At 41.7% G+C, this 14,249-nt stretch overlaps 3 protein-coding genes across 3 annotated transcripts in view; 2 read left to right on the top strand and 1 right to left on the bottom strand.

Annotated features, from left to right (window-relative positions):
• Window positions 1-2,842, top strand: part of LOC306968385 (lactase/phlorizin hydrolase-like) — a gene marked incomplete at both ends in the record, with an annotated part of 33,844 nt that extends 31,002 nt beyond the window's left edge. The window contains 2 exons of the mRNA XM_079563731.1: window positions 1,451-1,708; window positions 2,664-2,842. Coding sequence (XP_079419857.1) covers window positions 1,451-1,708; window positions 2,664-2,842 — 437 coding nt within the window. The remainder of the gene's footprint in view (window positions 1-1,450; window positions 1,709-2,663) is intronic.
• A 3,574-nt stretch (window positions 2,843-6,416) lies between these two features.
• On the bottom strand, window positions 6,417-11,193 carry LOC306968386 (class I histocompatibility antigen, F10 alpha chain-like; the record flags this gene model as incomplete). Its single annotated transcript, XM_079563732.1, has 7 exons — window positions 11,033-11,193; window positions 9,089-9,355; window positions 8,619-8,894; window positions 7,831-8,124; window positions 6,637-6,732; window positions 6,544-6,561; window positions 6,417-6,460 (listed from the first exon to the last, which is right to left on the bottom strand). Exons 1-7 carry the CDS (start codon window positions 11,088-11,090, stop codon window positions 6,417-6,419), a joined length of 1,053 nt encoding a protein of 350 aa, XP_079419858.1. The 5' UTR covers window positions 11,091-11,193.
• Window positions 11,194-13,485: 2,292 nt separating this feature from the next.
• The window catches only part of epb41l5 (erythrocyte membrane protein band 4.1 like 5), a gene marked incomplete at its 3' end in the record, with an annotated part of 31,564 nt that continues 30,800 nt past the window's right edge, over window positions 13,486-14,249 (top strand). The window contains exon 1 of the mRNA XM_079563733.1: window positions 13,486-13,631. The remainder of the gene's footprint in view (window positions 13,632-14,249) is intronic.

Consider the following 14,249-nt stretch of genomic DNA (forward strand, 5'->3'; position numbering starts at 1 on the left):
TACTACACCCAGTACATCAACCAAGTACTCAAAGGTAATACTACTACACCCAGTACATCAACCAAGTACTCAAAGGTACTACTACTACACCCAGTACATCAACCAAGTACTCAAAGGTACTACTACTACACCCAGTACATCAACCAAGTACTCAAAGGTACTACTACTACACCCAGTACATCAACCAAGTACTCAAAGGTACTACTACTACACCCAGTACATCAACCAAGTACTCAAAGGTACTACTACTACACCCAGTACATCAACCAAGTACTCAAAGGTACTACTACTACACCCAGTACATCAACCAAGTACTCAAAGGTACTACTACTACACCCAGTACATCAACCAAGTACTCAAAGGTACTACTACTACACCCAGTACATCAACCAAGTACTCAAAGGTAATACTGCTACACCCAGTACATCAACCAAGTACTCAAAGGTACTACTACACCCAGTACATCAACCAAGTACTCAAAGGTACTACTACTACACTCAGTACATCAACCAAGTACTCACAGTACTACTACTACACCCAGCACATCAACCAAGTACTCAAAGGTAATACTACTACACCCAGTACATCAAACAAGTACTCAAAGGTACTACTACTACACCCAGCACATCAACCAAGTACTCAAAGGTAATACTACTACACCCAGTACATCAAACAAGTACTCAAAGGTACTACTACTACACCCAGCACATCAACCAAGTACTCAAAGGTACTACTACTACACCCAGCACATCAACCAAGTACTCAAAGGTACTACTACTACACCCAGCACATCAACCAAGTACTCAAAGGTACTACTACTACACCCAGCACATCAACCAAGTACTCAAAGGTACTACTACACCCAGTACATCAACCAAGTACTCAAAGGTAATACTACTACACCCAGTACATCAACCAAGTACTCAAAGCTACTACTACACCCAGTACATCAACCAAGTACTCAAAGCTACTACTACACCCAGCACATCAACCAAGTACTCAAAGGTAATACTACTACACCCAGTACATCAACCAAGTACTCAAAGCTACTACTACACCCAGTACATCAACCAAGTACTCAAAGGTACTACTACTACACCCAGTACATCAACCAAGTACTCAAAGGTAATACTACTACACCCAGTACATCAACCAAGTACTCAAAGGTACTACTACTACACCCAGTACATCAACCAAGTACTCAAAGGTACTACTACTACACCCAGTACATCAACCAAGTACTCAAAGGTACTACTACTACACCCAGTACATCAACCAAGTACTCAAAGGTACTACTACTACACCCAGTACATCAACCAAGTACTCAAAGGTACTACTACTACACCCAGTACATCAACCAAGTACTCAAAGGTACTACTACTACACCCAGTACATCAACCAAGTACTCACAGTACTTCTACTACAGTAACCACCTCCCTGTCTGCTGCAGCGCGCCTGCTGGACGGCGCTGACGTGCGCGGCTACACCGCCTGGTCGCTCATGGATAACTTCGAGTGGGCGGAGGGATACAACGAGCGCTTCGGCCTGGTGTTCGTGAACCGCTCCGACCCAACGCTGCCCCGGACGCCCAAGGCCTCGGTCCAGACGTACAACAGGATCATCCGGTGTAACGGCTTCCCTGAGCCCGGACACGAGTGTCTGACTCCGCCCCCTGTCACCACCGCCGCCACGGTGCAGCCGCCTCCAGGTACCACCGCCGCCACGGCGCAGCCGCCTCCAGGTACCACCGCCCTGTTCTAAGACATGTCTGCTCTTTCCCGCGCTCATTCATTCACAAATACTGACATGTTTGGTATCCACGTGTAGCACGAAAGGCTGTGACCGAGATGCCGCTGTGATCCAAATATAAGTACAGTTTGGCTTTACACAGAGACCTCAGATTTGACACTCCCAGACCTTCAACTGTTTTTCTGCCGAATAGCATATATTTGGCCCCGCCCCCATAGGCGTAACGTATTTTCATATTTGTAGGTGGCGCGACAGATTTATTTAAATTAAAATACATTTTTACTGGACCTGAATTTTGCAGTTTGTTCAGGGTTAAAGAAACATATTATGTCCACAAGACAGTTGGTCATAAGAGCGGTTAGCGCTCGTGCTTCACAGCTAGAAGGTCCCGGGTTCGATTCCCCTTTCTGTGGAGTTTGCATGTTCTCCCCATGTAGGTTTACCCTACCACAAAAAACATGTACAATAGCTAAGTCCTCCAGCCAGGTGTTTCTGAACGTCAGCCTGGCTCCAGGAATCTGGAAACAGACCGCTTTAAAAAAAAAATCAGCAATAACTAGTTTTTTCCAAAATTAAACAGATATATCTAAATTCTAAATTCTAACGTGATTTAAAGCTGGTTCGTTTTCGCTTTTCCTTTTTCTACTTAAACCTTTGAGTGAACTTTATAACGTGGTTTAAAGCTGCAGTAGTGGGTTATGAATGTGATGTTCCTCCTCTCTGTGCAGTGACGGTGGCGCCCCCTCCTGGCCTTTGAGTGAACTTTATAACACGGTTTAAAGCTGTAGTAGTGGGTTATGAACGTGATGTCCCTCCTCTGTGCAGTGACGGTGGCGCCCCCTCCTGGCCTTTGAGTGAACTTTATAAAGCTGTAGTAGGGGGTTATGAATGTGATGTTCCTCCTCTCTCTGCAGTGACGGTGGCGCCCCCTCCTGGCCTGAGTTTCCTGGGGATGCAGCTCAGCGCGGAGGAGGCGGAGGTGGGACTCAACACGACCTTCGCCCTCCTGGTGGTGACCTGCGGCGCCGCCCTGCTGGCCGGAGTGGGATTCTACGTGTTCAGACGGAGACGGAACAAGAACGGAGCCGTCTGAGAAAAAGGAAAATAATCTTATTCATGGACTTTCTTACTGACTTCAACAAAAAATCTACCAATCTACAAAAATCTGACAGTTTTAATCTTCGGACGATCTTCCTCTTCTTCATGAAGTCTGACAAAAGTCTCTGATTGAATGAAAACGCCTTCATTCATTCATTCATTCATTCATTCATTCATTCAGCTTTATTAAGGTCCATGGTTTTAGAAAAATAAAATAATGAAATGCTTGTCATGAGTTAAAACAGTGCCTTATGTTGTTAGCGCTGGTGGAGGCAGGGGGCGCTCTCTACCTCTTCCACTGTGTTTTTTATGGAATGACTTTGTATAAATGAATCTTGTGTGAACTTTAAGTTGATATTAAACACTTTAAATGTTAAATTAAACGTCTTGTGCATCATTTGATAGATTCCATTTGTCTGAAGCAAAAGAAAATGACATAACAATAACCACAACAAACAGATCCAAACATTGACAACACAAAGAACTGGCCTGAGCTCAAACCACGGCCGTCGACACATTTAAATTGTGTTAAAATCGTTTCCTACGTTCTTCAACCCTGAGGCTTTCAGGTCATTTTGCCCCGAGCCGCAGCCCGTCACAATGACCCAAAGTCACCTGAGATTTTTATAAAAAGAAGCAGAGAAAATATGAATGTGTGGTCATTCTAAGGCTCTTTTTGTAGTGTGTATATTTTTAGGCTCTTGAAATGTGCAAAACTGAAGGATCATAACCGCTGGATGGATACGTGGGGTTGTTATTCTTCAAAATCTTTCAAATGAAACGTTGTAATATTTTCATGTTCCAGGTATTCCTCATAAAACATTACATCGCAGTTTTATTTATTTTTTCATTAATTTTAAGAAAATGCAGTTTTTGTGAAACTAATGCATGAAATAGGCTCATACATGCAGAGTGAGATATGTAGCTGATTATGGCTCAGCTTGTAAAACCCCCAAATTAAACATCTAAAAATAACATAACATAACATAATAACGAATAAAAGTTTGACATTTGTCCCTTAGTAATGAGTCTATGTCATATGTTAGTTTCACATTTTAAGTTGAATAACAGAAGTATGACGTAAGGTTTTATTATTACGGCATTGAGCTTTTACTTTGGTAACTTCCTTGAAACCGGAAGTAGCTAAAATTAGCTTGACGAACGAAACGTCTGAAAAGATTCACGGAAAACGATAAAAACTACCAATGTTTACCTTCGGTCCTTTGGGGAACACGGTTTGTAAAGTTACTGTCAAATATTTATGAGCCAAATGAAATGTTTATTGTGAAATAGTTAGTCTGCTGATGCTAACGGAACTACTGTAATGAGCCGTAACGGTAAAGGTGATGGTCAGTCTTGTTCTGTACAACACGGGCTAAACAGAACAATGGCGCCCTCTAGCGTCCACATTTGGAAAAGACAAGAGTAAAAGTCAACATTTATTTCGAGTCTGTTACATTTACAAACACTGGCGTTTTCAGGACTTTTCATTCCATTTATTGTCAGGTCTGTCTGCTGTAACCATGGCAACGCAGACAGACCTTGTGGCGCCTGAACTGAAACCGGAAGTGAAGAAGAACGGCTTTTATTTGGCGTTTTGAAGACGTGAACTGGAATAGAAACAGCATAAAACTGTTTAAAGGTAAAATGACACTGATACAAATACTTTCTGTACTTTCACTCATGATAGAAGAGCTAAAGTAAGGAGGCTAGCGGTTAGCTTAACGGTCAACATGTAGCTAACAGAGTTTTTTACTGATACAACTTTAGTACAATATAGATTTGTTGATGTAATATTGGATAATCATCTGTCTGTGTTGTTTATTTAGAAGTGGAGTTTATTCAGTACAGTTCTGTAGAGTAAATAAGTGAAGTAGAAGAAGTTAATTCCATCTTGTTTGTGATATTGTGGTGTTAATGTAAAATCTGTTTTATTTTGGTGGTTCAGGTGAAAGAGGCTGATCCTCCAGAGGCCTGGACTGGGCTGAGCTCAACATTTACTGACAGGTGGAGACTTAAACCACAGACAATGATCTGTACGTGTCCAGAAACATGAAGTATTATTATGTTTTAGGTTAAAGACGGAGAAGCTATGGTGAACCTCGGTCCTCATCCCCTGAAGAATCCACAAACCGTACGTTTTTAAACCATTTTATTAGATTATATGAATAAGCAAACTCAAATCAAACACGTCCAAACCAGATGGACCATTTTCATAAAGAGTCAGAGTCGCTAAAGCTTTGCTGTTTTACCAAAATGTTCCAAAAACTCCCAGCATAAACACATTAAATGAGATAATGATGCTATAAATGTAACAAAACCAAGCAAAAGTATCTACACAACTGGTAGAACAGTGTAACAGTGCAAAAGTGCAAATAAACAGCTTCAAACCATCACAGAAACTACATTCAAAGTAGACACAGATTATACACGCCTTTATGAAACACGGACAGAAACAGAGCGGGTCATTTGAAAAGGTCAAAACGAGAGAGTCTTAAATCAGCTTCGAGGAAGAGGAAGTTCAGCTTTGGACGAACCGCTGTTATCTGTGAACGAGACGCAGAAACAGTGAGACGATATCTGACAGACATTTACACTCAGGTTTATTATTATACTGTACAGGCCAAAAGTTTGGACACACTTTTTATGTCTTGGCTTCTCTTTATTTTCATCATTAACGCACTACGATTCTCATTGAAGGCGTTAAACTATGAATGAACACGTGGGATTATGAAGGAAAACAGGTGAAATAACTCCAGATATGTTTTATATTCTAAATTCTTCAAAATGGCCGCCCTTAATTCGTCTTGTGAGATAGTTTTCAACATGTTTGAGAAGTCCAAACCATTTCTGTGACGACATCGTGAAGCTACTGAGCAAATGTCAAAAGTGGAAAGCAGTAATTGAAGCGACAGGCGGAATTTGTTTAAAACACAATTCCGTATGTGTTCGTTCACTCATAAATGAACGGCTTCGGTGAGAGTCTAGGAACAGTTTTGAAATGACAGGAGAAACGAATGCTTAAAAAAAGACTTTCCAAACTTTTACCCTGTACTGTGTGTCATTGTCAGAGAGTGTTGGGGTTGGGCTTCTCCCAGTTCTGTCTCTCGACTCGTTCCCCTGTCGCTATGGCCCACTATGGTCCACTATGGTCCATTATGGCCCACTATGGTCCACTATGGTCCACTATGGTCCACTATGGTCCACTACTGCCTCGGGGTATTTGACCAAATACATTAGTGCAAGAAAAGGTCCAAAGCCTAATATACTTCAGTGTTCACGGACTGTGACCTGAACTGGCTGTGCAGCTGATACAGAGCTGGATAAGGACAGTGTTCGTTTGTTTGGATTTGAAGCTGAACTGAACTAAAACTTTTACTAATGTTTAAGTTCTGTTCATTGGCCGATATTTTACAGCCCAGTCGGCCTAAATGTCCGACAAAAATAAAAGTCTTGTGGAACCTCTGGCCTAAACGTGGTCCTGACTAACACCTGAACACAATTTCGTTGTGCGGTTACAATGACAAATAAAGCACTTACTTACATGCTGAATGTAGTGAGTCAAAGAGTCACTCACTGAGTCTCATCTTCATCACCTCAGGTTCACTCCACTCTACAAGAAAAACCAGCCCAGCGTCAGACACAGAAACATAACATAAGGAGCGTTTCAGACTCTGACAGTGAGGCGTTACTTACCAGGACTGAGCTGTTTGGCTGGAAACAAAGCAGAGAAAGACTCAGTCAGTTTGTGTCACATTAAACTTCAGGCACATTTTAAATATCATTTACCTTTGTATTTGCGACACACAAAGTATCCAATCAGGGAACTGACGACAGCGCCGAGAACACACGCCGCAGCCACAAAGTACACAGTGTACTTCTTCTCTGTTAAAGACAAAACATCATAGTTCAGGTGCATTACGGCAGTGCTTGTGGACTGTCAGGACCCGCTGTAATCCTGGGATGGCAAACCACGACACAGATAAAAAGTACATTTCTAAAATATCAAGTGAAATACTGTATTTTCTCCACCAATTCATGTTGGATAAACATAAACCTATGCAGCTGAAACTATGACCAAAACAACAGTCATTTTAATAATTAAGACGTTTCTATGCTTTTATAGAAGACAAATGTGGAGAAATTAATTCCCTGGGAATGGTTTGTGACCCACTGAAAATGGCTCTGTGACCCACTTTCGGGTCCCAAGCAACCAGTTGAGAACCACTGCATAAAGTAACTTTTCATGTGAAATTAAAGTTGAGATTAGTTTGTATTTGACCTTTGACCCAGCAGCTGTTGAGTGTTTATCTCAGAGCCTTTCCTTCACAGTGGGCTCTTGGACGCTCCAGGTATTGAAAAATGCAATGTTTCAGGTTTTTTTAGGGTTTCTGGTAAGTTTTCTTAATGAATGTTTACGTAAATCATAGACATGGATCCATCAGCAGTTAAAACCTACCAGAAACCCTCAAAAACGATTGATTCTGGAGCGTCTTAGATGGAAAGTCAAGGCACCACTTTGCCACCGCTCAGTGCTGTGCCCACTGCCCAGGCATGAGAAAGGTGTATATAAACTATTTTCTGGAACAGGTCTGATGTGCAGAAGGGATTGTGAGAGCAAGAAATGAGTTTGGGCAAAACTAAACATTTCGAACTTGGACAGGAAAAATCACGTTCCCCAGTTTGAACTCTTTTTTCCATAAAAAGTTAACGCACCTTCAAGAGACTAAGAGTTTTATCCCAGGGTTGCGCGATTTTGGAGAAATATCTTTTACAAATGTGATTGGATTAATTTGAGAGAAGAGAAATATGAACTACTAAACTAACTGCTTTTTCAGAACATGCATGTTTCCTGTTTGTTGATGGACGTTATATCACCTAAATAACAGCTGCGTGATTCCTCTCTGGCTGCGATCGGACTCTGCTCTGACCCAAAGCCCCAGCCTCACTCCAGTCTCAGTCCAGTTTCAGTGTCAGCCTCACCGTTGGTCCGGATCAGTCCAGGGTCCAGTTTGGTGACGAGGTCGTCTTTGACTCCGGACAGCTGGAACACACAGCTGTACCGTCCCCAGTCTCCGGGGGGGACAGAGGACAGGTCCAGGGACACGCTGCTCTGGAAGGTCCCGTCGTGGTTGGGCAGGATCTCCCCCCGGTCCCCCCGCAGATCCTCCCCGTCTTTAGCCCAGAACAGCACGGCTCTGTCGGGGTAGAAGCCTGAGGCGAAGCAGGTGACCGGGGACGAGGACGACTTCTGCAGGAACCACACCTGGGGGAGCTCTGAGGGACAGGACAGGAGGTTCCAATATATCAGACAGTTATTGTTAACCTCTTAACCCCTCGCTTTCAAGTATTTTCTCCAGTGCAGCTCTACCCAAATCTAAAAGCTTCTTGCCCTGAGTGCTCACAGCCTATGTAACGCATCATTTGAAAGCTAAAGCCTTCGCATTCCTCGTTTTTATGGTCACATATTTGGTATTTTCAATTTTTTGTTAGGTTTTTGTCACTTTTTCTTCATGATTTTTTTTTCGGCTTCACATTTATGTCACATTTTTGTTACTTTTGCGCATCGGTTATGGTGGGGGTTAAGGGGTTAAGTTAAAAATTATCAAAAGTCATGATTTTAGTCATGATTTTTTTTCTCATTTACTTCCATTATATCCTTGTCTTGGTCCTGATTGTGATTTTTATTCAAATCTAACGCAACAACCCTGGCTGATGTGGGAGAAATAATAATCCTCTCTCTGATGATGTTTAAGTGTAGAGATGTTTACCTGTCCTCTTCAGAGTCTTCTCTCCGTATCGCACATATCTCTTCAGATACTCAGCACAGACGTGGTCAAAGTAGTTTTTGTATTCAGGAGCTACTCCAAACTTCTCCCACGTCAGTTTTGTTGGAAAGGCCTGTTGTATTGGAGCGACCCAGGTCTGTGTCGTCCAGTCCAAGGCGATAAAGTCTTCACTGTCAAACGCAGTCTGATAATATCCTCTGATCTCATCGGTCTCATCGTTCCAGTCACAGCCCTGCATCCTCTGAAACATGTGTGAACCTGAACAGAGACGTCAGAGTCACAGTCTGTCAAAGAGCACTTCTTAAATGATTTTATTATGAAGGAACTTAAATTTATTCTCTTTTCACCTCAAAGCTATTATTATAAACTGTTAAATCGTCATATGTTTTGTAAATGAAACAAAAAAACAGTGACTGTGGTTTGTTCAGTTAAAGGTCAAAGTTCAGACTCACCTCCGGTCACGTTCAGACGCTGCTTTGCTATTTCAATGTCGACTTTTCCCACCTGCTCATTACCCAAACAGATGTGAGTCTCTCTCTCCCAGTACTGAGGATCGTCATCTGTCACTCTGTTCATCCACTCCTGTTTAGGCACCGTTCTCTTCGTTTTACTGTCATAATGAGTGATCACCAGGTCGTTCACTAAACCGACCTCCACAAACTGAGGTAAACCTGAGATCTGAGATGAAGCCGTCCAGAAATATTTCAAAGTGTGAATCACTGAAAGAACAAGAAAATCAGACACATTTTAGATCTAGAGGAACAGATAAAAACTGCACTAAATACTAATGTTTTAACAATTATATTATACAACGTTTTGAATAAATAAAACAGGAATGAATCAGTGCTGGATCAATAAACAATAATGTAAATGGTTTAAAATGTGCAGAGAAGGTCCGGGTACTGTCACGTTCATTATATTTTCGATTTGAAAAGGAAAATGCGAACTCAAGAATTGATTGATTACATTTCCCTGTAGCAGACAAGTAGTTCATAATCGAGTATGCGAAGGAACATACAATAATTAAGCTTTTACTGATTACGTTGAATCCTTTTCTGCGTCAGCTCAAATACCCGGAAGTGAACCTTGCTTGTTAAGTAACACAGCACAAATAAAAGTAGGTTGTGAGCTAAACTCCTGACAGGCTGTGGATCAGGGGCCAAACACACTGGCGACCTAACGCTTAAGGCACGCGTGGAAAAAAAAGTATTGGTTCTCTCGTTACGCACAGCTCAATGTGGCCGCTCCAGTTCACCTTCAACGAAAACTATGTCAAAACGCGTCAAAAAGGCCATGCGTTTACGCAGAGCAGCAGGGTCAGGGGTCGAGCCTTAAAAGTGGCGCTGCGTGGAACAGATGCGTAAAGCGCGTCAAAGCGTGGGCTGGTGGGGTGTGTGTGCGTAACAGAAGGCTTCGAAGTAGCAACCCTGAGCTAAAAAAAAATACTGCGCGCGGTCACTGCTGCATAAACATTGTGCTCCTCGTGAATTTCCATGTTTCACAAATTGTAGATTCTCTTTGCTGGAGAGGGGGAGAGGGTATCATTTTGGCTGTCCAGTCTATGACATCATCCTCACTACAACTTACTAAGTTCAGCAAACTGGCGAACAGCCTGTATGTCGCTGGGTAATGATGCAGATGTGCCATCAGCAGCTGGACAGCGCAGTTAGGCATAAATGAACAACAGGAACCTATACAGAACTAATACTCCACCAGCCCTGCTGGCTTTGGAGAGAATAGGTCGGCGCGGGCACTTGTACCTTGGGCATCTTTACGTATCTGTTTATGCCAGTCTGGTATCGTCCTCGCACACCGAGTCTGAGCCGCGCTATCTCCACAGAACGCACTGAGCACATTTGGCAGGAGCGCACACATACAGATGCGATCCTGGGATAACCGTGCGTAAACGGCACGGCACATGGCCAGAGTCGAAGCAGAAAAGTATTCAGCGTAAACAATAAAGGTTAATGGTTGTATTTTCTTTGTTGGCAGTGTCTATTCTCAAGTGAATGTCTTACATAGACAAATGAGAAAACAAAATAGTCAGTAGGCTGTATTTTTATATTGCAGTAGTAGCCTACATGATATGTAAAAACTCAATTTCTGATTTTGCATAGGCTTATTGCCTTTAAAATCGAAAATAAAATGAACGCAAAAGTACACGGACTCGCAAATCCACCTTTAATTATCCCTCATTTATATTCCTCTGATAAAATATGACTTTAATTTCAGAGACTTCACTTTAATGTTTTTCTTCTTCACTGTTTCCAAAGCACAAAACAATGAAGTTTCTCTTTTATATAAATAGCAGCTGGATTTCAAAGTTAAAATGGCGGACAGTCTATTTCCTTCTACGCATCATTTTTGTTCGGCAAAACAAATATAAATATACTGACTGGGTTCAGCTCCTTTTATCATGACTCCCAACAGGAAAACAACAGCACAAATCTTCATGCTGCAAAATCCTTCAAACGTCTCAGAGAAATGAGAGATTCCTTTGTCAGTGATCGAGGACAAACTCACGGACTCAGAGACTTCACTCCGTAAACGACACTTTACTTTCACTTTACATTCGGAGTTTACGTCACTTCAGCCAATCAGAATTCAGGAGGGCGGAAACGTCACGTGTTTCTGGGCAGACGTAAAACAAACACGTTCTTTCAAAAGGGAAGTGGCTAAACCAGGAGTATATGGTGAGATTTTGTTTTATGACTCGTAATGAAATAACGTTGTAGCACTGTGTAAATATCTTTTAATAGTTTAGTTAAGACTTATACTCTATAAGTATAAGTATTAATATAAGGGAAAACTTTAAAAGCGAAAAAATGTCAGTGAATTTCGTTACCTGGGTGTCATTTTAGACCCAACTCTTAGCTTTAAAACATATATCAAACAAATGTGCCAGAGTCTCAGGTACAACATATTCACATGTATTAGAAACTCGCTAACTGTGGAGGCAGCCCAAACCTACTTTAACACAATAATTATGCCTCGGTTTGATTATAGTATAACATGCTGGTCCCAGGTGAACAAAACCACTATGAGGCCGTTGGAAAGTTTGCACAAACAATCACTGGAAATCCTTCACCAAAAACCACGACAAAACCATCACTGTTTAGTCCTTCGAAAATACAGACTGTTACATTTTGATAATATTCAGAGATTTGCTCTATTACGATTGGCCCATAGAATCCTAGATAACACTGCACCAACAGCACTTAAACATATTATCCAGTTAAGTACACATCAGCTGTAACAACTGGAACCACACGAGCCTCCACCAGGGGGCAGTGTAGCATACCCAAACCTAAAACTGCTTTTGCACAATGTGTTTGTGTGTGTGCGTGTGTGTAATTAGCGATACTTAGTTTCCAATACCTAAATAATAAAATATTTGTCGTTGAGAACCAGAAAACAGAACAATAATGTGTGGGAGATCTGCACATTTAGAATATCGGTCAATGTCAAAAAATGGGTAAAAAATGGGGACAACTATTCTAAACTCAACAGGAAGGAGAGACTTTAGCACAGGTGTTCTCTTCTCTGTGTCCGCGTTAACATTCCTGCAGCTGCATTTTGAACTCATTGAAAACCTTGGCCATATGTCCATTCGGGAAGAGCACAGAAGGGCCACTGGCTCGAGGGCCACCAGTCCCGCCTCAACCGCGCTTTACCCAAATCTAAAAGCTAAAAAGAAAATCATCAAAATAGTGAGAAAAAGAGGATGAAAACATGAGAAAAACACGGACAAAAAAACACAACAAAAAATGATAGAAAAAATAAATAAAAATTCAACAAAAATTCAACAAAAATGTAAACTATAAAGTATGTAACGGCCGTCCCTAAAGATAAAGTATAAAGTATGTAACGGCCGTCCCTAAAGATAAAGTATAAAGTATGTAACGGCCGTCCCTAAAGATAAAGTCTAAAGTATGTAACGGCCGTCCCTAAAGATAAAGTCTAAAGTAAAGAACGACCGTAAAGATAAAGTATAAAGTAAAGAACGACCGTAAAGATAAAGTATAAAGTAAAGAACGACCGTAAAGATAAAGTATAAAGTAAAGAACGACCGTCCCTAAAGATAAAGTATAAAGTAAAGAACGACCGTCCCTAAAGATAAAGTATAAAGTAAAGAACGACCGTCCCTAAAGATAAAGTATAAAGTAAAGAACGACCGTCCCTAAAGATAAAGTATAAAGTAAAGAACGACCGTCCCTAAAGATAAAGTATAAAGTAAAGAACGACCGTCCCTAAAGATAAAGTATAAAGTAAAGAACGACCGTAAAGATAAAGTATAAAGTAAAGAACGACCGTAAAGATAAAGTATAAAGTAAAGAACGTCCCTAAAGATAAAGTATAAAGTAAAGAACGACCGTAAAGATAAAGTATGAAGTAAAGAACGACCGTCCCTAAAGATAAAGTATAAAGTAAAGAACGACCGTAAAGATAAAGTGTAAAGTAAAGAACAGCCGTACAGATAAAGTATAAAGTAAAGAACGACCGTAAAGATTAAGTATAAAGTAAAGAACGACCGTAAAGATTAAGTATAAAGTAAAGAACGACCGTAAAGATTAAGTATAAAGTAAAGAACGACCGTAAAGATTAAGTATAAAGTAAAGAACGACCGTAAAGATTAAGTATAAAGTAAAGAACGGCCGTAAAGATAAAGTATAAAGTAAAGAACGTCCCTAAAGATAAAGTATAAAGTAAAGAACGTCCCTAAAGATAAAGTATAAAGTATGTAAAGAATGCAGAAGCGGTTCTTCCTCCGTGTCGCTTTAAAAATGCTAATGCCGTCCGGGAGTTTGTGAGGCGGATTTACGGTGACGTCTGTTCCTGTTGGAGCTTCGGACTTTTCTCTGGGACCAGCGGAGAAAAATACACCTCCCTCCCCCCCGAAAACAGGCCCCGAACAGCGGCCAGAGCAGCGCAGCAGCCCCGGGAGCCGAGTGCCATGCCCGCGGACAGCCTGTAGCGACACCCCGGCGCGTTTTCGTGAGTTTCTGCCCCGCTTTTCTGCACAAAAACCTGCGGGGAATCCACAAGTGTCTCCGAGGAGCAAGTGCAATGGGATGGGCGACGGTTTAGGGCTGAGGGAGCGCTGGGTTTGCCGAGCGGGGGCGGCTCGGGCGGGCGGGGACGGAGCGCCACAACATGCTAACGGCTAACGAGCTAACGCGGCTAGCACAAACCGAGCGCACACTTGTTGCTTTCGCTCCCATCGATTCCCGAGGCCCGAAAACGGCGATAAAAAGCACCAAACCAGGGATAATGTTCCGTTTAAGAGTCGGGAATGTTCGTGTTTGGCATTTTGAATATTTTCTCTGCGCTTTTGTTGAGAAATTTGTGTTTTTTTAATGTGATTCTGACGCTGACGTCTCTCTGGCGTCTCATAGTAAACAATGTGGATAACGGAGTTTGGAAAAGTCCTGTTTCTGCGAATAAACTTATGATTTTACATAAACACAGTCATCAGGTTTAGGGACAATATTCACTGAACACATACACGTTCACCTGTGAACAAATATTAGCTGCTTTACTCCAATAAGGTGTTTAATCTTTGCACTGAGTCACCGTTTATCTGTTTGGGAAATTACTGCTTCAGAGTCCATT

This window comes from Gobius niger (assembly GCF_951799975.1).
Source record: "Gobius niger genome assembly, chromosome: 9".
In the NCBI taxonomy this organism is placed as follows: domain Eukaryota; kingdom Metazoa; phylum Chordata; class Actinopteri; order Gobiiformes; family Gobiidae; genus Gobius; species Gobius niger.